This window comes from Pezoporus occidentalis, unplaced genomic scaffold (genome assembly GCF_034315485.1).
Source record: "Pezoporus occidentalis ecotype Australia unplaced genomic scaffold, CSIRO_AGI_Poc_V1 ctg305, whole genome shotgun sequence".
Lineage (NCBI taxonomy): Eukaryota > Metazoa > Chordata > Aves > Psittaciformes > Psittacidae > Pezoporus > Pezoporus occidentalis.
The window spans coordinates 276,026-299,278 of record NW_026914997.1 but is presented as its reverse complement, the minus strand read 5'-3'; the positions used below and the strand labels follow the sequence as shown (position 1 = coordinate 299,278).

Sequence of the window (23,253 nt, the reverse complement as noted above, 5' to 3'; positions counted from 1 at the left end):
CTCAGCCGGGACCCGGCGTTGAGCCGGGTGTGCTGCCCCGCCCCGCAGTGCCCCCACCGGCTGCAGGGGGAGAGCTCCGCACCCCGCGGCCTGAGCCCCCCTGAAGGGGAGCCTCCTCTCTCCGGGGCAGGCTGCACCGGGGCGGGGGGAGCCTCAGCGCCCTCCCTTGTCACCGCAGTAAAAGCCGATCGCCCGGTACCGCTAAGCAGAAGGAGCCCGGGCGGGCCGGCAGCAGCGGCGCTGTTCGGGAGCGCATCTCCTGGAGGGTTTCCTCGCACCGAGCAGGGGTGACCGGCGCAGATCGTCCTGCCCCGGCCCGGGCGCGGCTGACGGGCGCCGGAGCAGGGGCTCGGGCTCGGTGCCGCAGGCTCCTCCCGCTGCGGGCGGGGACCCTGCAGCCGCTCCGCTCCGCTCCTCCGGTTGCCGCCGCCCGGCCCAGGCTGTGGTCGGTCCTGCCGCGGCCCCTCCGGGCGGCTCCGCTCCCTCCGAGGTAGGTGCCTCCCTCGGCCGTGCTCAGCCGCGCTCCGGGGGGGTCTCAGCCGCGGTAGGAGCGCAGGGTCCCGCGGACGGGCTCCGGGAGAACGCGGGCAAAGGCGGCACCGGCGGTACCAGCTCCCGGCCGTGCCGGTGGCTGCGGGAGAGTTCAGTCACCTGCGGTTTCTCCGGGACAGAAGCGATAGGAGAGCGCTCTGTATTGCTCTTACTGCCTGGTCCCGGTTGTTCAGCAGCACCCCCCGCCCTGAGCAGCGCTTAAGCAATAATGAGGTGTAAGAGAAACTATTTGCGACCCCCTCTGAGCTGCGGTCCCCTTCCGAGGAAGCGCGGTAGTGGCCCATCAGTGGTAACTAACCCTGCTCACCTCGCGTGTGAAGGTCTGACCCTTACCTCAGTGCTGCTGAGCACTTTTCCCTGTCGGAGAGCACAGTCTGCTCATAAAGCCCTGGCGCTGGCACTCAGGTGGGCACATGTCCTGCCTTCTCCAGGAAGCAGCAGCATAACGTTGCCCAGCCCTGCTGGGAGTGACCCCTGGGAATCGCCATCAAGGAGTCATTTTGCTTTGCAGGAGGTGACCCAAGAGTGGTGGAGAGAGCTGAGCCTGGGCTGAGCACATCATGGGAGCAAACACCTCCAGCAAGTCACCCCCCTCCGATGAAAACACAGATGGTAAGAGCTCTTCCCAGTCGTTGTCTTGGACTGCAGAGTCCACCAATGCAGAGATGGTGACTCTGAGAGCTGCCCCTAGCTCCTGTGACGGAGTTGCAAAGACCCAGAGGTTTTGGTTAACCAGAGGCATACCAATGTCTGCTGCAGCAGCATGTCCTTGGTCGCCTGCAGAGCTGTGGTCCAGTGTCAGGTGGTCCTTTTGCTTCCTCTCTGTGCAGCTGGGCACTGGGAGAACGTTGGCAGAAGTTTGGTTTTGAGATGTCTCAGGGATGCTGGTGGTGCGTTGAAGGCAGTGAGGAAATGCTGTGCTTGTGGAGGTGGGGGAGGTTTGTTCTGGAGACCAAGCACAAAGAGGACGAGTGTGAAGTGTGATGGGAAGATAGCTTCAGCAATGCATGTTCCTGTCCCTGCTTTGGGCTTGGTGGGAGGGACACAGAGAAGGACCTGGTCAGCAGAGGTGGAGGCTCCCAGTGGCTGCCCTGCTGGGCAGCTCTACCCACTGGCACTTGGAGACTAGAATGAGGGCTTGGTTGGCTGGAAAAGGAGAATAAATTGCTGAAGAGCAGTGTTCGAGGCCAGTGTCACTGTGCTGCCAAGTGTATAGTCAGTCATTAAAAGATTGTTCCATAAATGTATTTTCTGTTGCATGACTCAGCTTGCTCACTGCCATATGCGTTTTCACCTGGGGCAGTAAATATTCTCAGGCCAGTGATTTCTTATGAAAGCCAGTTCTGTGCTTGAAAGGGGCTTGGTTTCTGCAAACAAAACTTGGCAGCACATGAAGCCCTTGTGAGCCCTGTGGCAAAGGGCTCTGGGCTTCCCAAGTGTGAAATGCTGTGCCCCATGATAAGTGTGTTTGTGTCTTGCTGGGAAGTCAAGGGAAGGACCTGGTCCAGACCATCTCAAGTAGTTCAGTGTTGAGCTGTTGAGTTTCAGTGAGCTCAGAAGTCACCCTTGCACTCAGTTGCAGTGTCCAGTCTGGTGCAGTTGTGCTTTCATGGCCCTTAAAAAGTGGTGGTATGTTTTTTCTCTAATTAGTTGTACTTTAATATATGGGGGGAGAGAGAAACCCAACTGAAATGGAGAGGTCCCCTATTCACTTTTCTGTTTTCTTGGCAAAGAAACGGTCTCTCAGACCAGAGACTGCCTCACCTTCCATGTCACAATCTTGTCATTCAGTTAAGAGCTGCTGGGTACAGCCAGAAGCAGGACAGCAGCTCCTCTGCTCCATGACACTGTGGGGTCACTTCCCCAGCTGAGGCTGGTGGGGAGCATCTCCACCTCTTCAGCTGTGTCATGGAGAGGCTTTTCCTTTGGAACCTACGTAGGTGTCAACAGCAACAGCATGAGTGATGTCAGTGCTCCGGTGCACAGCTCAAATCCCACCTCTGGCGGGCTCATGAGCATTTTGCCATTCCACCCAGGCATTGGGTCTGCCTCTCAGAGAACTGTGCTTGAACCCCCCCAACAAAACAGCTTGTAGAATACTCAGGCAGTTGCAACAAGGCAAAGCTTTTTGCAAAACAGGGTCGTGAAGGGGCTGACCTGAGAGTGGAAACATCTGGATTTATATCGAGCTGAGTGGACCACTTTATGCTGTGCAGAGACAGGCACAGAACAGGGCCTGTGCTCGCTCATTGTCCTTTGGCTCTCACACAGACACGATGCCTCCTGCAGGTTTTTCCAAATCGCTGTTGCTGTAATTTGACTGTTTTCTGTGCACCATAAGTTTCATTTGTCAGGTGACACACCCCCCACCCCCCCCCGTGTGGCTCAGTTTGCCTTTGGCTGAAGCAGGATGACAGTAGTATTTTTCTCTTAGTATTTCCTCCAAGTAGTCACAGTTGTGCATAATAAGCTCATGAGATGAAAAGAAAATATAATGAACAGAAGGTTCAGTGCTCCAAGGCGATCTCAGCTCCTGATGCAGCCAGGATGAACCCATGTTAAAACTGGATTTTGTTTGTGCTGCTTCTGGGCACAAGGGTGTGGAAAGCATCCTGGGGGATGGCAGACAGATATCCTCCCCAGCTGGCCAGATCTGTTGGAAGAAGCAGAAATAAGTAGTAGGTGAGGGCAGTGGCAGGGTGAGATGGACATATATCATTCTGTGGCCTTTTGCTGATGTCCTCTCCAGCCCACCATCAGCTGCTCTGCCTTTACATTGCTCTGGGACTGAGAAGTGCGTTAGATCTGTCTTTGTTTCTTCGCCTGGATCTGCATCATGTTCAGGTCCCCCACACGGAGGGACTTACGTTATCATTCTTGATTTGCTGGCAGCACTTGTTTTCCTGAGGCTACAGAGCAGAGAAGGGACAGAGGGCATATAATGAAATGGGGGAAATGCGTGACAAAAGGAAGGCAAGCCCTACCAGATCATGCAGTGTTGTGCTGGCTGTACTGGGGTGGGTGGGGATGGGATGACCTGAGCCCCGAAAGCATCAACTTCCACTTGTCAGGTAGAGTTCAGGTTCTTGGCAGGGCTGACTTGTCTCCGATAAGGGTGTGTTTTGGGGCTGGTTAGGTTCTGCTTTTTTTTTTTTAATTTAAATGTTGTTCCTTGAACCTGGGTTTAGAAATACAACCCCTGCTTCCACAATGGTGTTTCATGCTTATGCTTCAGTTACTTCTTTATGGCAATTCTGTTATCTTGTTTGGCATCTCTTAAACATAATCTGTCTGAGTTGGCATATTGCATGAATTTTCCCTCTGAAGGGCAAATGCTTGGGGTTTTTCAGTTTTAGATGCCATCAGGCAGTGAAATGCGGTTTGTCAAATATGTAGATGTGTCTTCAGGATGAAGAGCACGTGTTTGGTTCCTGATTTGGGCACCGCAAATTTCAGTACTCTCTGGAAGTGAGACTTGGGATTGGCTCACTGTGAAAACTGGGGATGGTAGGAAAGCTAAAACAGAGGTTAAATGTGATTGTGCTGAGATTGAGAGTTAAATACAAAGTATGCAAGTTAGCTTTCTTGTGACCAGCTCAGCTATTTATTAAAAGGAAAGGACCTTCCCCTGGTGCACTGAAGGGTGTCCCTGTGGTTTGGTCCAGCCAGCAGCAAGACCTTTCCTTAGCTGATGGCTGCTGGGCACCAGCCTCTTGGAGAAGCATTAGCAGGATCCAGAACATTCAACTCAGTAACCACTGCTATGGTGCCTTATCCAGCAAGCAGCAGCAGGGTTTGAGCCCAGTGCAGTTAAATTGTGTTTGCTGTATGGTAATTTGATTTGCTGTTTCTCTGGATCTATTTATTGCCTGAGATGAAACACAGGCAGCTTCATCCTGGCTGATCAGAAACACTTGATGTGTAGGGTCCTTCAGATTGGCCCTTACAGAACATTCTCTCTCGCTGTGCAGATGCCCAGCTCCCGGCTCCATCCCCCGCCAGAGGCCAGGAGGTGAAATGCACGTTCACGTTCCTCCCTCTTGTTCCAGTGCGTGGTCTGCAAAGCTGCTGCTCTTCTGTCTCCCTTCTGAGCAGAATCAACCATTCTGGATGCTGTGCGGCAGCAGAGCTTTGCCCACATCGCTGTGTTTATCTTGCTCAGTTATCAAACAGCTGTCTAGAATACCACAGGGAGAAGCAGATCTGGCTGTCCATCGATGTCTCCACCTTGTATGAGTGTTTGATGGACTCAACTTGTTTGCATTTGGTTTCAGCAGGAACAAGATGAGGCTTTCATGATTAATAGGCAGGGCAGAGTGAAAACATTCACTGATGGTTCCTTGCCTGACCTGCTGTTGACAAAGGCTGACCCAGGGAACTTGCCTTGGTAGCTGAGCTGCAAAGAGAAAAAGCTGTTAAACACCAGGTTTAAAACAGCACCGAGGTCTCCAAAAGCAACAGGGTATCCCTCGTTTTTCTCACCTCTTATGGAGAAAAAGTAGAGATCATGTAACAGCATCAAACGTTTGCTCGGCTATTTAATATGTGAATGTTTGCTCTTTCTTGCAGTCACCTTTGACCATTTTGAGATATTGAGAGCTATTGGGAAGGGCAGCTTTGGAAAAGTAAGTATTTTGTGAACTAATCACCGTTTGGACAGCTGGGAATGTAATAGATTGAGAAATGGGTGAATTAGAGGCTCATGTGAGAGTAAAGAAATAAACCCCTGCACTGGCAATGAGCTTTGACCGGAGCTTCAACTCCTGGTAATCAAGAGGGAAACAGAGCCCAATTCCTCATCCACACCGTAGCCACCATCTCTATTACAGGAGATTAAAATGGGAAACCGACAAATCAAATGAGCTGACTTTCAGTATGCTTCTGGATAAGCGTTTTCTGAGGTTCCCCTTCAAATCAACACTGAACATCATGATGCAGCTTTAATAAAGAACTACAGTCAACATGAAAGACCTGGCAATTTTAAGAGGGTATTTCTGTGAAACTCAGAGTTTGCTGTTAAGCATCAGGTTACGGTCATGCATTTTATTTTAATGCTGTTAAGGAATTGCCCACTTGCATACGCCGACAGAGTTCTAGAAAGTCATTTACCACCTCCTGTAAAGGCACACTCTGCCAGGAATGGGGTATGTGCTTTAGGTACAGAGTGTGACAGAAATCTCTAGACAGATTTACTTGGTGGTTGAAAGAAACTTTGCATCCCAAACTCAAAGCGTTACGGAAACAAGTCTGGAAAACTGGTCTGTTTTGTTTTACTCAGACAAACCCCAAGTCTTCCCTTGAACCAAGGTTTCTTTCAGGAATTGATAAAATACAACTAAAGAAAGATTAAAATTCAAAACCCAATAACCTCAAACAAAGCTTGAGGTTCATTGTGAGCTGAATGAAGCTTACCAAGAAGGTGCTGCTCCCCAGTTTCTAACCTGAAGTTCTGTGATGGAAAGGACTTGTCCGAACAGTAACTGATGTGGGAAGGATAGACGTGACCAAGATTATACAGTGCTGTTAAATAAAACATTGACTTGTGTGCAATTCCCTGTCTCCTGTCTTTGTGGTGACAAATTCTTTCCCCTCACCTTCCCATCAGCAACGTTTCTTTGGCTGAAAACTGGATGAGAAATTTACTTGTGAGCTCCAGGGTTGCAGTGTCAGCATGTGGAGCTGTGAATTTGGCAGCGTGGACTTTGCTAAAGCCCATGGAGAACACCCATGTGACTGCCTAAATCTACTGAGAACTCATCTCTGCTTTACCTCTCTGTTTGCTCACTTAGGTCTGTGTTGTGCAAAAGAACGACACCAAGAAGATGTATGCCATGAAATATATGAATAAACAGAAGTGCGTGGAGCGTAATGAAGTGAGAAACGTTTTCAAGGAGCTGCAGATTATGCAGGGCCTGGAACACCCCTTCCTGGTTAATTTATGGTAAGATACTGCTCATTTGCTTGCTGGCTAAGTCAGTGTGGTCAGTTAGAGATAGATGTCTTTGAGACCTGACTTGCACATTTCTGTGCTCTGGACAAGGCACGTCCTGCACCGTGGCTCGGTCCCATGAGGCTCCTCAGCTGTTCCACTGACTGGGACTCTGTTCTTAGAGGAATCTCATTTAATTAAACAGGAAGTTATCTCCCCTGACCCCCCAGACAAGCACAGGAGAGTTTATTCATGTGTTCCCTTGTGGTTTCTTCCTAGGCAGGCATTGCTTGTGACCATAACCCACTGTTATTTAATTGTGCTCTTTACAACAAGCAGCAGCTCCCAGGACCATGCAGTAAGAGCACAGGGTCAATAGCCAAGCAGTGCTTTCTTCTCATCACCTCCCGATTCTGATTTTGTGATTTGTTTTGTGCTTTAAACAGCCTTCCTTAATACCTTATTGATATTTGACTGAGCTTCTGCTTATCAGCAAAGATAAAAGCAATTTATCAGTGAATTTACTGACAGACAAATAATACCATTCAAATTCTATTGCAGAAACCCAAACAGCTGTTAGGGAAATGTGTGTGTAAAAAAGTCTCCTTCCTTCAAGAGTACCTGATAAATGCAACGTACACACTCTGGTAATAGTCCTTTTTCAACCATTAGCAATGGGATTGACCATCTGAGTGATAAAAGATGCTCTAATTCTTCCCCCTCTGTTTGATTCAGCATGTTTTGGGGCAGTAGAAAGGAATTTTAAATAACTCTATTACTGTTACTCTGCCAGGTTGATTTTATTAGGACACCAGTAATATTTCAAGTGGTGTGGTCTCATACAGCACACGACGCAGTGGCAAATACACTGTAGTTACAGGATCGCTCTGGGGTGGTGGGGAATTACATTTATTGGATATTGGATTTATTTTAGAAGGAGGTAGAACTTATCAATGCTAAACACAAAATGTGAGGCTAAACCACACTGAAGATCACAAATCTTAAATAACTTAATGTTCCTTTTTGCAGCCTCCTGAAACCTGAATGCTCTTTGGTCAACTCTCGTGATTTTGATAGTATGGCCATTCAGTGTTGTTCTAACCAGGGTATAAATGAGAACCATGTATCTAGACCTCCCAGAGCCTTGGACATAGCTCCAAACCTTGCACTCCTACTTGAACAAGCAGTTCCAGGCAAAACAGAGCAGCTGAGAACTAAACAACATATGGGTAGACCTTCACAGAGCAAATCAGCTGAATGTCCCTACTTTCATGTTGCTTCTGGCTTAGGGATGCCTTTAGCATTTCCTTAGCTTTCCTGCACTCTGAATGGTACATGCACTATAAGCTTTGTGTGGAGTAATACTTTGTTTCTCTGATGCTGCTCATCACATGAAGATGCTCATGCATTGTGAGAGGAAATCCATGAGAAAAAAGCTCATAGCCAGTCGCTGCCTCAGAGGGACACTTGGTGAACAGTTGCATCAAGTGAGGTCACTTAAAGAGGAGCATCAGAGAGCAGCAGCTGCATCCCCTGCTGGGTGGAGCCAATGGTTTTATTGACTGTTATGGATCTGAAGCTAAATTATGGTCATCTCAGGTATGCCAGTAGGAGCTTAGTTGCAACAGGAAAGGGAGCATGGAAAGGTCATGAAATTATTATTTCCCAATTGAAAAAGTTCCAAGAAATGATGAGTATTCCCAGGGGTACCATATGTCTCATTATAACCTGTCTTTTTTCAGTATACTTTAACCATGCTTACACCATTCTAGGTACTCATTCCAGGATGAAGAAGATATGTTTATGGTGGTAGACCTGCTGCTTGGAGGGGACCTGCGATACCACCTCCAGCAGAATGTGCGGTTCCAAGAAGGCACCGTGAAGCTCTTCATCTGTGAGCTGGTGCTGGCCCTCGACTATCTCCAGAGCAGGCACATCATCCACAGGTCAGCTGGGGACCTCGGAGGAGGGCTGGTGCTCGTAGGCTGAATGTTTCTGTGTAAAACACCATGTTTCCCAGCGAAATGAGCTGTAGCTTATTAACATCTGTCCTGGTCCAGGGTGGGTAGGCATCAGCATTCAGAATTCCCCTATTATTACATTCATAGGTATTTGCCTTTTGCTCCTCTCTCTGTACCACACAGAAAGACAAGGAATGAGACCAAACATGGCAGTTCTCTGTATGAGGTTAATCCCTTTCTAGAAATAGTGAGAGCTTCTTTTTGGTCACCAAGATTTTTCATGGCCAGTGAAAGAGTATTTGAGCTCTCCCCACACAGCGGGAGACCTACAGAGTAACAGGGGAGGTAGAGCTTTTCCCTGGTTGGAGAGGCAGGGTCAGCTCTGGATGGACGGATGGATGTGCAACTGCTTCCTGCTGGTGAACTGGGCCATGCAAACCTCAGGGATCCTCCATATTTTGACTTGGTGGCTGCTAACAGGGAGTGTGAAGTGGGAGTGACCAGCAGGGGGTTAGTAAAGATGGGAAGAAGATTATCCCATTTAAAAGTACCACTTTAGAAGCGCAGCTCCTGGTTTCTCAGGAGTCCCACGTCCCGTGCTGCTGGCTTGCTCTGTACCTGTGCAGATCTCTACCCTGATGCACCTGATCCCAGCGTCCCAGCTGCCCTCAGATGTGCTCCGGTGTGTGGTGACAGGGACGTCGTGCTGGCACCTGCTCACCCGCACCAAATAATGCATGAGCATGAATTACACACCATGAAATGCAGCCTCGCTGTCTCTGTCCTGGGCAGTGAGGGGTAAATTCTGCTGCTGGCTTGGCCTGAACTATTTGAGTGGGGCACAGGCATGAGGAAGAACAGAGAAGAAATCCTTCTCTGTTAGTAATACATCACAAGTAGTAGTACTGTTTATAGGACTCAAGGGCTAGAGGCTCAATGTTGTAAGAATAAGTCTGAAGGATGATGATGATAATGATGATCATCATAATGATGAATGACAAGATAGCTACAGGAACACAGGGTGCCTGGGGCTGCAGTCCCCTTTCCAAGCTGTAAACATAGGTGGGGAAAAGCTAAAGTTCAGGCTGCAGTGTGTACTTCAAGCAGCCCTACATGTTTAAGGCAAATCAAGCACAACAAAACATGCATGGCAGTTGGTCAAATTTGCAAATTATTTGATTAACACTGAGTGCAAGTTGTTTAATTGCCACTGTGACCCAGTGGGACAGGGGTAGGTTGATAAAGTGACTGTGCTGAGTCAGTTGAGCTGCAACATCTGTAATGAGGAGACAGGCAAGTGTTTGCTTGTTTTGTCTGAACAAAGGTGTGCAGAGACAGCAAACACAGACCGACAGTTGGAATTATTTCCCACGTGCATGCAGAAGAGTGGTAGGAAATGGCGTAATTAGCTCATAAAAAACAAATAGTCAATAAACAAAACTATCCCTGTTCATTGTTTGCATCATGGGAAGGATCTCGCTGTGCCGGTGCAAGTCCATAGGCTTTGCACCAGACTGAGTTCAGAAAAGGCCCCAGTGGAAAGAAAAACAATATTAAGAAAAGATCGAAAGCTGGATTAGAAATGAAAACCTTTGTGGTTCATTTCGAAACTTCAAACATGCTTTTCTACCAGGGGATTCAAAGAACCCATTTTTTTCCAAACCCTGTTTGCTGAAACATTTCCTAAAGCTGTTGCTTAAGTCGGTGTTTTCTCCCGAGCATGGCATCCCCATTTTTCACAGTCAGATATGGAGCTTCCTTCCCTCTGGGCTGTTTGGCTCTAACCTGAGGCAGTTTTGCTGCACTGACAAGGAAAACCAGCTGCATACCTGAGGCCACCTGAACTCCTGATAAAGACTCTGGTCCCTGTGCTTACCTGTGTGCTGGGGGTGGCACAAGGGAGGGGACTGGTATTTAGAGCCCACTGGAGCAGTTTTGGTGAGAAGATACCAGAGAACAGAAACGGTGAGATGCCTTTTCCTGGTTCCAGGGGGGTGGGTGAGTTCAAACTCTATCTCAGTGACTGCATTCTTAAAGATAAGATCCTAAACCTGCTCATTTCCTTCCTCTGGGCTGGCAGGGCACCAGGGCAGTGCAGGGTCTGCGTCTGCCCCATGCATGGTGCTTGGCTGCCAGGTGCCTGAGGGCAGGTGAATGGGAACTGATGTAATGAGCTCATTAAAACCAGGTAATGTCTTGTAAAGTCACTCAGGTGGATACAGTAGGCGTATCAGGTGTACACGTTGTCCCTTCAAGTGAAAGCATTGCAATAGGTATTATTACTTCGGGTTTTGTTTGTTGGTTGTTTTTAACAAAACCTGTGGGGACCCATGTGTTTCTAAACAAAGATGTTGAAATAATTGCATTTTTATTTAGTAAATGGGGAACATACAGTACTGAAAGAGATTACAAAGTTAACAGGAGAGGAAAGAGAAAAAGAAGCTCCAACGTTGTCAGTGGACTGCCTGAGTGCTGCTAGTCCGAACCACAGCAGCCATCACAGCCATAGCCTTGAACCACCCCTCTGCTTCTGCTCTTTGGTTAGCTGTTCTCTTATGCCCAAATCAAACCCTGCAGGAATATCAGAGCTGAAGAGCCCCAGCAAAGGCACCTTCTCAGGCACAATGTCCCTGGAAGTGAGCCCCTCTGGAGCCTGGGCTTTCCTAAAGCATCTGCAGCCATGTTCCATGTCACTTCTCTAGGCTAATGGCTGTCTCTCCTCTGCCTTTTCTCTTAGAGACATCAAGCCTGACAACATTTTACTGGATGAGCATGGTAAGTGTCACTTGCTTTGTGGTCGTCCATTCAGAACCAGGACATCCAAGGTGAAGTCCAGGTTGTCAATTTTCCTCACTTTGTGTTGCTCAGTTTCAGCTCAGACAGGACCAGGACCATCCTTCCATGCTTTGGTTGTTGTCTTTTGCTTTTTGAGTGGCAGCATCTTGTACCTTCATGGCACTAGGCACCCTGTGATGCAGTGATGTTTATGAGGGTGCCTCAGAGTTTCGTCCACACCTCCTCAGACTGATTGACCTGACAGCGTCCCAGGACCAATGCTTTTTGGGTGCCTGCGGTCAGTTGCCTTGCAGACCTTATTTTAAGACCTTCATGGCTCTTGCTTTAAACTTTCTCAAAATATAATCATTTTAATGGAAATGCTCATGTAATTGCAGGCTGGGTGTGATGTAGACTCACAAATAGAATGAATCGTGGCTGAACAGATAATCCTTTTCAGGTATTTTCTTTTTCCTTGAGCATCTGACATTGGGAGGGAGCTCCAAAGAGGATCTGAGGCGGGGGATATAAGAGATGTTGTTTTATTTTCCCCTTTAGCCTTAGTTTAGGAATGTCATCGCTTCAGAGGCTGTGATGGAGATGCTGAAGCTCCCGAGGAGCGGCTGCGGCTGCCGCGTGTGACCAGGGTTGCCCAGCAGCGCCCGAGCCCGAGCTCTCCCCCTCTCTCCTCCGCGCTGGCTCATGATTTATTGAGGAGCCGTCAGCCGAGCTGCGCCCGGCCTCGCTGCTGCCCCGGGCACGGACCCGGCCCGGTGCCGGGCCAGCCCCAGCCGCGGGTGCTCTGTCACCATCTCCCGAGAGCCTCTGTGCCCCACAGGAAGGAGGGGACAGGCCACCCGGGAGGGATCTGGGAGCACTAGAACAGCAGAAACATAGGTCAGCATTCCCAAAGGGGGAAAAAACAAGAGGCTTGTCTTTGCAGTTGCATTCAGCTCAGCAGGATGTAACCTGCAAATTTCTGTAATGACTGCAATTTAGGCTGATTTTGAGCTTATTCCCTGCTCACTGTGATGGTTTAACTGTCTGCTGCAGAGGTTTCAGTTATTTTGTGTGGATTTACCCCTGACTTCAGTGTCCTTCTGACTATGACTTGTAGTATTTCTCTTCTTCATCCATGGCAACAAAGGTGCATCCTCTCATGCATACAGAAAGCTTTGTGTACACACAATTCAATTTTTTTCTTGTCCCCACAGCAACTGTTATTGTGACATTTTCATCTGTAGTTAGCCTGGATTGTGCTTGTTTTCCAGCATCTCTTTCCCCATGGAGCAGAGCTGCAGCTCCCCATTCTCTCTTCAGCATTCACCAGGTTTTCACAACTGATGTTTTGTGACCACAAAACGCATGCTATCTGCCAACATCAGTTCTTTATAATGTTCTTGATTGAGGCCGGTCCCCAGGGAGTATTTAAGCACCTGAAGACCTTCAGCAGTCAGACTTCAGCCTTTCACTTTTAGATTCTTCTTGCCCCCTAACTCTGTCCTTTGGCTCTTCCTCCTTTCCAGCTGTGAAGTACCTCTGCAGCTGAGACTCCTGTGTCATGAACTTGGCACACATCTCATGCCTTTGCCTCTGTCACCCTGTTTGGTGACATTCTGTATTAGCATAGCACTTTCAGCTAAGAAATTAAAATGAGGCATAAATAAAGTGGAATAGTGGGCAGCTGTCTTTCTGTGCAATAAATAAAGCAATTGTTCAACATCAGCAATTGGGATCAGGTCCCACAGTGAAAAATCCTCAGCTGCTGACCACCTTCAGCGGTCATTCCAAGCACAGAGTGACTTCCTCCTGTAATGAGCAGTTGATTTGGCTCAGTGACAGCACAGGTCACCTGGGAATAAAAGAATATAACAGATGGCAGTTTCCAAGAATTGTGACTATTTCATCAGCAGGTTTTGGCCATGTCACTTGCCTAATAAAGCTGAAGAAAAGCTCAAACTAAAACTGAGAGGTTTTTTTGTTTGTCTGTTTTTTGCCAGAGCCCTATAATGCCTTCGCTCAGTATTATTTCTTGAGGGCAGTGCTAAAATGGATGAGTTCCTGCCAACACAGGCACTACAGGCACAGCTCATTTGCTCTCATCTAAGAATGTTACAGTACAGTTTGTCCAAGAGCCTCCATACTCCACAGCTCCTAATGCCTCTGTTTCCATATTCCTTAAAATATTACCTTAGTTGAATCTGCAGAAGCTTTGTATTTTTTGTTCAAAAGATGATCTGGAAAGATGACGGAATTATGTAGTAAGAGGTGCTGAATATAATGAGAAAGTTCTTTGCCTCAATGCAGAACCACAGGCTTGATCCGAAAGCTTCAGACAGACAGGATGAGCTTGGGAAGGATGCCGTGCCCGGAGCACAGCTCTGGCTGCACTCAGAGGTGCTGAGCACTCAGGAAAACATGAGCCTTAAGCCCTGACTCTGAACGCCAGCAGAGGCACCCATCGCACCCCTCAGCCCTCCCGCTCCACAGCGCCGCAGTCGCAGCTCCGCCTGCTCGCACCGTCTGCAGCCTCCCTGCTCGGCCCCAGCGGCTTGGTTTGGTCAATTCCCAAGTGAGCTGGTTCATAAAACGTGTGATTTATTTGAAGTTAATAGTTTAAAAGAGACATCCAGAGAAAGGCATGTTTGTGCTTGGAATAGCAAATTCTTTACAAGTCTTTGTGATTCATCTGTATGAAAACAGCTCCCCACAGTGTGGAATGAGAGCTAGAGATGAAAGGAAACACTGCAAGGACAGAGAGGACACATCCAGCCAGGACAGTTGTGTATCATTCTTTCCTCTCAAGTACTCCCTAGTGATTGCTACCTGCTCTTTAGCAGCAGACGGCTTAAGCAAGAAGGAGGGACATGTGCCCTGACAGATCCATCAGATACCATGTGAGAGGTGAGCCCTGACAGCATTTTTAGGTGAAATCATGAATTTAACTTTTATTCCCCAGATTTTCCCCACCTAGATCAGGTATTTGCAGCATGGAAACCTGTATCATTATTCTTGAATAACACATGTGTAGGCACAAACCCAAAGATTTACTTAAATGCTTCATAGCATCCAGAAGAGACAACAGGAGTTCATTGGCAAAGCAGCAACTTTCAGACACATAAAGGTGATCTTATTCTATTTACCTCATGAACTAAAAAGAGTGAATTTCTAGCTGTTGAAGCTAACAACTGGGGGCAGTGTTGTAGCATCTCGGTCAGTAGAAGCCACTTTAATTTGATCTCCGTGGTTAGAGAAAATGAGCAATTCAGCCACTCTGTTATTGCAGAGGAAGACAATGACTCTGCAAAACACCAGGTACAAAAGACCTGATGTTTTGATAATGAGCCCACCTTTGTCAGGGTGAGCAAGGTCAGTGCCTGGGAGGATGATGAGGTCTGGCAGAACAAACCACCTGCATCTGATCAGAAGAACTGGGCTGAACTAACCCACAAGTTTCAGTGAAGTGAAGCCAGCCTTACACTGATCACCTGCCCAGCTCTGCATGATTGCTATGCTCACTGATGTGAGTTTAGGGAATAAGGAACAATAATTTAAGTGCTTGGAAAAAATAAGTGGAAGTAGAAGAGCAGGCGAGAGCTAGGTGGAAGCGTTTCCCTTCTCATCCCTGCAGATCACATCCACCTCCTATTTCCTTTCCTGTTTCCAGGTAGCAGTGACAGCAGAAACTGTTCCTACACCCAGTGGAGGGTTTGATGATGTTTAAATTTCTGGCACAAGGCTCTTTTGCTTGGAGCAAAAGCATCTGTTCCATTGCAGAGACATCCTCTAAAGATGAGAACGGAGAGTGCTTAGTACCTGGGAACCCCAAAGGGCAGTAGGTAGAAAGCCAAAAATATCAAGGATTTTTTCCCCTCCCTCAAAAGCATGATGGAAATTTTTCTTTGTGACGTCAGTTCCCCCCTCCCCCCCCCCGATTTAGGAAGCCTCAAACCAATCATCATTTAACAGCTTCTTGGAGAACTCCATTGTTTTGCTCCCCAAAAGGTAGCTACGGGGATATCTGATGTAACCAGACACATCTGTGAGCTGCCTCCTGCAAGCTGAAACACACCAGTTCTTCCACCAAAATATTTTGCTCCTGGAAACTCTTTTCCATGGAGTATTTCATTTAAAGATTGATTCAAAGCTGTTCATCCTGTGAAATTAAAGCTAATCAAGTAAGACATTAACCTCTGTCTTTCAGGACACGTGCACATCACTGATTTCAATATTGCCACAATGCTGACTAAAGAAATAAAAGTCACCACCATCGCTGGCACAAAGCCTTACATGGGTAAGAACCACTGACAATTGGGTGTTCTTCAGTTGCCATTTTATGGCCTTCATTTGGCAGCTGTGGTAGGAAACAGGTCAAGTCCTTTTTGGTGGGAGCTCAAGCTCTCTATTCCCCCTAGTATGTAGCAAAAATGCACTTATTGGAAGTGAGAAACAAGCTCAAGAGGTGCTGCAGGGCAACGGGACAGGACTCCCTCCCCAAGTAACACCCTGATGCAGCTGGAAAACATGCATACACCTACTGATTGCATACAACAGACCAAAGCAAGCTGCTAACATAGATTTTAGAGCCACTGTGCCATACTGACAGCATGGTTTTGATTACAACAGAAGACAGTTGCACTTGTGAGATCTCAGAGCATTTCACAAGCCGCAGTCAAACCATGTAATGATGGTGCAATGCTCTTGCTGCCCTTGCAAAGGAAAGGAAGCACAGAGGCTTGTATTTGGTCCCTCAGTACACTAGCACAAGTCTTACACTGCTGCATCACTAGTGATAATTTGAAGTTTTATATAAACTGGGTGCTTTAAAAACTAGCATTACACTGGTCAGACCAAGCAGTGGAAGTAGGACTTGCTGAGTTCCCAAGCCACAGCATCGCTCAGCATGCAGGGAGGACCTATGTCCTAGTGTCAGGCTGCCACAGCAGAGAGCACTGCTAGCACCAGGGAGAGATGGGTGAGGCTTTAGCTCTAACCTGTACCCCAAGGACAGCAGCAGGACAGGAGGGCAATCCTGGGGTAAACTGACTCTGGAGCGGGTGGATGCCTCCATGGCAGCCTCTGGCCAGCTGCAGGAACAGTTTTCATAAGCAAATCAGCACCCACAGAGCACTCGCTCCCGGTGCAGACCTTGTCTTCCTGGTACTCCAAATGTGCATTTTTCTTTTCCACTTTTTGAGAGGAACACAGAAAACTGACTTACGGTCACTTACTGTCTAAATCAGCAAAGCAGCTGACTTTAAATCAGCAAGAGCCCCACTTAATACTTTTTACACGGGCACAGTTAATAAGCATAAAGCAAAGTAACACTGACATACCTGGGAGGAATCAGGGCTGGAGAAGGCAGGTAATGAGCCAGAGAGGAACTCTGAGCTGAGGCTGAAAGAAGCTGTGCAAACACAACACAGAAAGGTCTCTGCAACTGTAAAGTGAAGTTTTCTAACTAAAGCAAAAGCACTCAAAACCATCTCTACACAACTAACACAACTCCTCCCACAGAAGTTACACACTTTCACATGCAGCAATACTGCCTCTGAGAGCTGAGTAACAGAAAACACATCCTCCCCGCAGCTACTACATAGCTGAGTCCCTCGGGGCAATCTCCTGGGAATCCCCTTTTTATCCAATGGCCAAGCTGACCTCCCACCTTTGCATCACAGGTGCAGTCCTTTTAAAAAGGAAACATGCACTAATGAAGGCTTTGCTCTTGGTTTGGGTTTTTTTAGAGCAAGTCTTGCCTCCATCTCACATCAAAATCCTATTGCATTTTTTCCCCTTACTGTGAAAAGGCAAATTTATTGGCTAACCCCCCCATTTCATCCTGTGCCTCCACCCCCTCCCTATCAGCAGGCACAGAGGAGCCAGACCACTGCCTTTGAACACAGGGGAAGGTGTTCCATGCCGTGCCGTGGTCAGTCAGCAGGGTCACGTTTTCAAGGTGTATGTGTTCCCACGGCAGGCAAGTGTCTGGGCTAAGCTGGCGTCCCGGGTGCTGGGTCAGGCTGGCTCGCACCGAGACAGCCAGGCAGGACTGGGGCCGGTGGGAGCAGCGGCTGCGCGGCACACGGTGGGGTGGGAGATCCGGGGCTTTGCACCCATGGGTGTCAGCTCTTCCCTCCACACTGCGGCACCTCGGCTGGGACGTTTCTGCACTGCAAGGCTGGGACAGCAGCCGAGGAGCCTGACACGCCCGGCAGGTGAATTGCTGCAGGGACACGTGTGTGCTCTGATCGGGGTCCACCTCCGTGGTGTTCCGTGCAGGACTGTGCCACCAGCGCTGCCCCTCTTTTGAACTAAAAAGCAGCAAAGATGTGGTGAAGGGAAATGTGTGAATTTGTGTCCTGGTAGAACTGCAGGGCTGCTCCCTGGGGCACACACCAGGCGTTCTGGTGCCTCACCTGAGACATCAGCAAGGCAAACTTTCCTTTTTCTGTGTTCTGCAGCACCTGAGATGTTTAACTCCACAAAACCCACTGGCTACTCCTTCGCTGTGGACTGGTGGTCACTGGGGATCACGGCCTATGAGCTGCTCCGGACCCGGGTATTGTGCATGCAGCTCCTGTCTCCATCCATCCATCCATTCATCCATTCATCCATCCATCCATCCATCCATCCATCCATCCATCCATCCATCCATCCATCCATCTATCCCTCCCTCCCTGCGTTCCTCCCTTCCTCCCTTTCCTTAAACACTCTGTTGGAAAGGTTAATGCTTTAGAACAGGGACGAAAGACCCAAGGCAAATTCCAGGCTTTCAGGGTTATCAAGCCATAGGAAACAGAACCATGTCTTCACCAGGGTTCCTGTGATCACAGCTAAGAGCTCAGAGGAACTGTTACGATACAGAATAGCATGGCACAACAGCTCCCTGCTGCACTCAAGGGCCTCTGAGTTGATGTAAGCTGGGCAAGGCAAACGAGCAACAACTCTTCTAGTCTGGGCTGCAGTATAATTTACTTTGAGCTCCCATCCTGCAGGAAAAAAACACTTGGAAAACAAATCTCATTGCTGTTGTAATAAGATTGAGCAGTTTGAGCAAAAGCAAGCTGCAACATGTAAATTAATCAGAACAATCCCTGCCTGCCATGTCAGTGCTCTGCTGCTAGCTCTGGTAAGGTTGGGAGCTGCGTAGGCAGATGATGAGATTTGCGGGTTGGAAGTGCTGTGTGAAAAAAGAGGGACAGAATTATTCAAATTGCATTCTTCTAAGCAAAAGGTGTTTAAAATAGTGTGAGGATAGGAAACTGCTTCGAGTCCGGCTATGTAGAATAAGCTTTTAAGAAACGCTGTCATCAGTCTTTGCAGAACGCTTTATAAAATGCCTTGATTAATATATTTTAAAGAACAGATTTTCAAATGGTGAGTGATCGAGTTAGTGAACATGAAGGGGACACTGCTGCCTGACCTGTTGGGTAATGGAGGCAGTGTGCCCCTGTGAACATACTAACATAACACTTGAGTTTTCCATTTGTAATGTTAAGTGAACGGCAGGACTGTTCATCACATCGATTTTTGACTCGATGGCCCTGTTTTCAGGGATGGGAGCAGAAGTGCTGGTTTGGGTTTTGCCTCCCTCCTGTCCTGCTGTTTAAGTATCTGGCTGTTGTCACAGTTCTTGCTGACATTATTCTGTTTATTTCAACTGTGCTGCGATCACACAGGGAGAGACTTTCAATGGGAGGATGGGGAATCTACAAGGAGGCTTCATTTGAAGCTTCTTTGCTCTAAAAAAGACTTCCCCAGGGGTCTGAAAACCCAGATGAATTAAAATGCTTTCTTGGTGGCACTTTTCCCAGAGGCCGTATCACATTCGCTCCAACACTTCCACAGATGAAATTGCTCACGTGTTCAGGACGGCCACAGTGATGTACCCTGCGGCGTGGTCCACGGACATGGTGTTGCTCATCAAAAAGGTGAGGGCAGCGTGGGAGTGGAGGGCTCAGGGCTGCCTGTATCTGGGCACTGAGCCCTTCATCGCGCTTTGTAGCCTTTGCAGTCATTGCAAACTGTGTCCAGACCCAGTGCTGGAGACCTTCAGGTGGTAAATGTCCAGCTTCTCATGCTGCAGCTGCACTAATACAGTAACCAGCTGGCAGTGCTGCATCCCGCACTGACAGGGATGGAGTCTGTGCTGACAGGCATGACTGCTGCTAATGTGGTTCCTCTAAGGACACAGGCAGACTTTGGTTTCACTGTTTCTCCTATAACTTTGTCTCTCTGGAATGACATACCATAAAATAGATATTCACATATGTGTCAATAAATCTGGCAAAAAAAAACCAAACAACCCTGCCTTTTTTATTTAAAAAACTCCATATTTTTCCCAGTATTTAAAAGATTTGCAAGAAGTGCTGGTACTGTTGAAATCCTTTGGTGCCATGTGCTTTATGCACCACTGCAATTATTTTTTAATAAAGCTGCTATCATGAATTGCTTCAGAATCATTAGTAGAACCATTTTGAGGCTGGAATCATGTTTGAAGTGAAGCCACATCTTCAGTAAACAAAACTATGGCTTGACAGTGTCAGACACTGTTTGCTTACAGTGGCAGCAAAGCTGGAATAGTGAACACAGCGTAACAGCATTAGCTGCAAGTTTTGGAAAGTACGTATATAGCTTTCTAATTTTCAAATGCAGGCCATGAAGTAGCACTTACTGCAGCTTTCATCTGGCCTTTGGTCCGAATGTTTTGTAGAAATATTTTGTCATCTCTAATGAAATACTCTCAAACTTTTTCATGAAAATGAGACATCATTTCTTTGCTGAGACAGAACCATGGCATATTTTCCAAGAAGAGAATCGAAGAATATCTCCATTTGCTTAAAATTAAATGGAGCTAATATTTTATTAGGCTTAGGAGTAATACGGGGTATCTACTGCAGATGTCCTCTGTGTTGTTATGTTGGAAGCGTCTGCCCAGCCCATGACACACCACAAGCTGTACAGGCTCCCGTGTGAATGAATAATGCAATGCCTCAGTTATTTAGATTTCCAAGTGCCCCATGGCAGCGGGTTCAGCAGCCATGTGTTAGCGGGTTCAGATGTGTTAGACATGAGCCAGCTGTGCTTCCGTCCCAGCTGTATTTGTTACCGTTCAAGGCAAGCTCTCACTTGCAGCAGAGCTGCATTGCGGGCGCTGGGACGGGAGCACGGGGCTCTGCAGAGAGCATGAACTGCAGGGACAGGAGCACGGCGCTGACTGCCCGACCTGGCACAGGACAGGGGCTGGGGGCTCCTCATCCACCCCCTTCTGGGGGGTTTGGATCATCTGGGCTTCCTGCTACATCTCTGGAGTGTGTATTACCAGGAGTTTATGAAACCGAGTCCTTGAACAGAGACAAACCTCAATTATTTCCTTCCACACAAGTAATTCCTAGGGCAAAATAAGCTGTGTGAATGCATTATTTCACATGGGAATTACACTTATGAATATTCCATTACTAGAGTGAGAAAACAGAGGATGTTTACAGATACAGTATTAAATTGGGGATACAAAGGCATAACTTTAACTCCCCATTCTGAAACCTTTTTAACCTTGGACAAGCTGTTTCATGTCACTGCACTGCCTCATTGCCCGAAATGCAGATAAAAGTTGTTCACAAAGACAAGAGTTAAAGGCTGTGAGCCCCTCGCACATGCTGGTGAAGGGTATCTGAGCCAGAATAAGAGAGGAGGAACCAGTCAAAGCAGCAGCATTAATGCAGTGTCACCGGTGTCACTGAGCCCATCCAGCAGAGTGTCTGAGTGTCTGACCAGGAGGGCAGCGGGCTGCTGGACCCCAGCACAGTCTCTGATCTCCCATCTCAGGGCCTCACTCTCTTCTGCTTAATTCTCACTGCAGTTGCTTGAGCTGAACCCTGAGAAGCGTTTTTCTCAGCTGAAAGATATCCAGGACTTCCCGTATCTGTCAGACGTGAACTGGGATGCTGTTCTCCAGAAAAGGATAATGCCAGAATTCATTCCCATGGTAAGGAGCTGGACTTTTATAGGTGTTGCAGGCTGCAGTCTGTCCTCGCGCCAGGCACCAGGTCACAGGAGTTCTCACAGTTTTCCACAAGAGCATCAGATGCCACAAGGGATAGGGGAAAGAGAGGCATGGGCAGGATTTCCACTTTCCTGTGTGTGTAATAAGGAGCAATGGGGACCGACTACAAAGTGCGGGTGCCCCAGAACTGATCTACTCTGTTTATAATATTCCCAGAATTTCTGGATGCAGAACTGGTCCGAGCAGGTGAAGCACACACTGACAGCCCTCGTGAGCAACCTGCGCTGAGCAGCCTTTCTTAGCTGCTTTGGACCTGCTCTGGGAATGCAAAGACCAATCACCAGACACAGGCTCCCGAGCAGCCTGGAGATCCCCCACCGGTTCAGGACAATTGTTTCTTCCTGTGATGGCTCTCCTGAACAAGCCCCTTCTTTTTAGTAAAATTACAAGTGCAGTAGATTAGAGTTTCTGATCCTTTTTTAATTGGATTGAAAGCACAGAAGTAACATAACCCTTATGGAAAATAATCAGGCTGTGGGTGCAGAGTTACTCTGGTTTTCAGGCAAACAGAAGTTGGGCTAACTACGCACATTTGTTACGTGCATGTGTTTTCCCCCTGTGTAGCTGGTTTTCCCTGGGGTGGGTGCACATGCACTGCTTTAAAGCCAGGTCCGCAGGCTGCTGCTGCACTCCTCCCCAGCACAGACACACCACCCCTCACTTCAAAGCAGCTGAAAGGCAGAGCAGAAGCAGGGAGCACGAAGCAGTTATTGTCAGCCCTCGGCAGTGTGCCCTGGCTGAAGGGATGATGTGCAGTGGGTGCCCTGTGTGTGCCGAACCGTGGGTTCAGCTCAGGTTTGCACAATTCAGCTCCTGGAGGCTGTCCAAAGACTCTTCAGGATGGGCTCTGATCACTTCAGGGCACCTCTCCCCTCTCCAGAAAGGCAGACTCAACTGTGACCCAACCTTCGAACTGGAAGAAATGATCCTAGAATCAAAACCTCTTCACAAGAAAAAAAAGCGCTTGGCTAAGAAGGAGAAAGACACCAGCAGAAGCAATTCCTCCCAGGTGAGAGCGAGCAGGTACAAGCACGTGGTCAAGAAGTCTCTCATTTTCCAGTAAAGCTGATTGCCATCCATCCAGATCACAGCAAACTGTATAAACAGACTGTTTTTTTTCCCTTGTGACCAACTTTATTCCCAAAACTCTTCCGCATCTTCCCTCTGGTGGAAGGCAGCACATGTACACATGGGTTTTGTACGAGGAGAATCTGAATGCCCTTCTCCCCACTGCAGTGCTAAAGACGCTTTTTATACCTAAATGCTTTTTATACCTAAAGATAAATATATTTATACGTAGATGCTTTTTATACCTGAAGATACTTATATTGCCTTGGAATTCTCCTTGTAATATCTTTCTGTGTCAGCTGTGAATCTGTTCCTCATCTCTCTATTTTTCTATTTGATTGTGAAAGGCCTGCCCCCTGCAGAAGCACCTGGAGATGCTCCAGAGGGACTTCATTGTTTTCAACAGAGAAAAGTAAGTACTGGTGCAGAGGCAGCACAAGAGATCCTGTTCTTGCCAAAGCCTTTGACAGACCTGGCTTTGGGCTCTTGGTAAACGCTGCATGTGGGGTGGAGGCGCAGGGTACTGCTGGTCTGCCAGGACCCACGTGGCATTTCTGTGCTCGAGGTCCCAGCCTGCACTGAGTGCCCCATCTGTGTGGGCAGATGCTCCATGTGGGGGCTCAGGGCTGCAGGGCTCAGTGCAGCTCCTTGGGAAGGCACAGCCCGTGCCAGGGAACTGGATGCTCCCAGACAGCCACATCATGGTGTGGGCCATGGCACTGCCTGGGCTTTCCCCCACAGCAAAACCATCCCTTTCTCTCCCTAAGGGCAAGACACCACCACAACAACATCCAGGAGACCCTGACAGTGGCAAAGAGCAAAGGCACGTACAAGGAGGACAACCAGAACAACAACCCCTGAGCACACCTGCACACCTTCACCATGCTGGGACACCGCTGCTGCCA

At 48.1% G+C, this 23,253-nt stretch overlaps 1 protein-coding gene and 2 long non-coding RNA genes across 3 annotated transcripts; 1 reads left to right on the top strand and 2 right to left on the bottom strand.

The window, feature by feature from the left end:
• Positions 1-226: 226 nt before the first annotated feature.
• Positions 227-23,253, top strand: STK32A (serine/threonine kinase 32A). Its single transcript, XM_062627749.1, has 13 exons — positions 227-490; positions 984-1,164; positions 5,122-5,177; positions 6,342-6,493; positions 8,254-8,427; positions 11,180-11,217; positions 15,422-15,511; positions 17,679-17,776; positions 19,032-19,148; positions 21,077-21,202; positions 22,161-22,289; positions 22,696-22,760; positions 23,116-23,253. Exons 2-13 carry the CDS (start codon positions 1,113-1,115, stop codon positions 23,207-23,209), a joined length of 1,191 nt encoding a protein of 396 aa, XP_062483733.1. The 5' UTR covers positions 227-490; positions 984-1,112; the 3' UTR covers positions 23,210-23,253.
• Positions 12,019-16,924, bottom strand: LOC134168261 (uncharacterized). Its single transcript, XR_009966470.1, has 3 exons — positions 16,554-16,924; positions 14,860-15,003; positions 12,019-13,069 (listed from the first exon to the last, which is right to left on the bottom strand). It is a non-coding gene; the product is annotated as an uncharacterized LOC134168261 (long non-coding RNA).
• LOC134168262 (uncharacterized) lies at positions 18,848-20,933 on the bottom strand. The gene is made up of 2 exons (XR_009966471.1): positions 20,770-20,933; positions 18,848-19,452 (listed from the first exon to the last, which is right to left on the bottom strand). It is a non-coding gene; the product is annotated as an uncharacterized LOC134168262 (long non-coding RNA).

What these genes read in the sequence shown, in the direction of transcription:
- STK32A (XM_062627749.1), top strand. Translation starts at nt 1,113, where the DNA reads ATGGGAGCAAACACCTCCAGCAAGTCACCCCCCTCCGATGAAAACACA. An exon ending in CCCTTCCTGGTTAATTTATG is followed by an intron (nt 6,494 to 8,253) that starts GTAAGATACTGC and finishes ACACCATTCTAG; the next exon opens with GTACTCATTCCAGGATGAAG. An exon ending in TGCCAGAATTCATTCCCATG is followed by an intron (nt 21,203 to 22,160) that starts GTAAGGAGCTGG and finishes TCCCCTCTCCAG; the next exon opens with AAAGGCAGACTCAACTGTGA.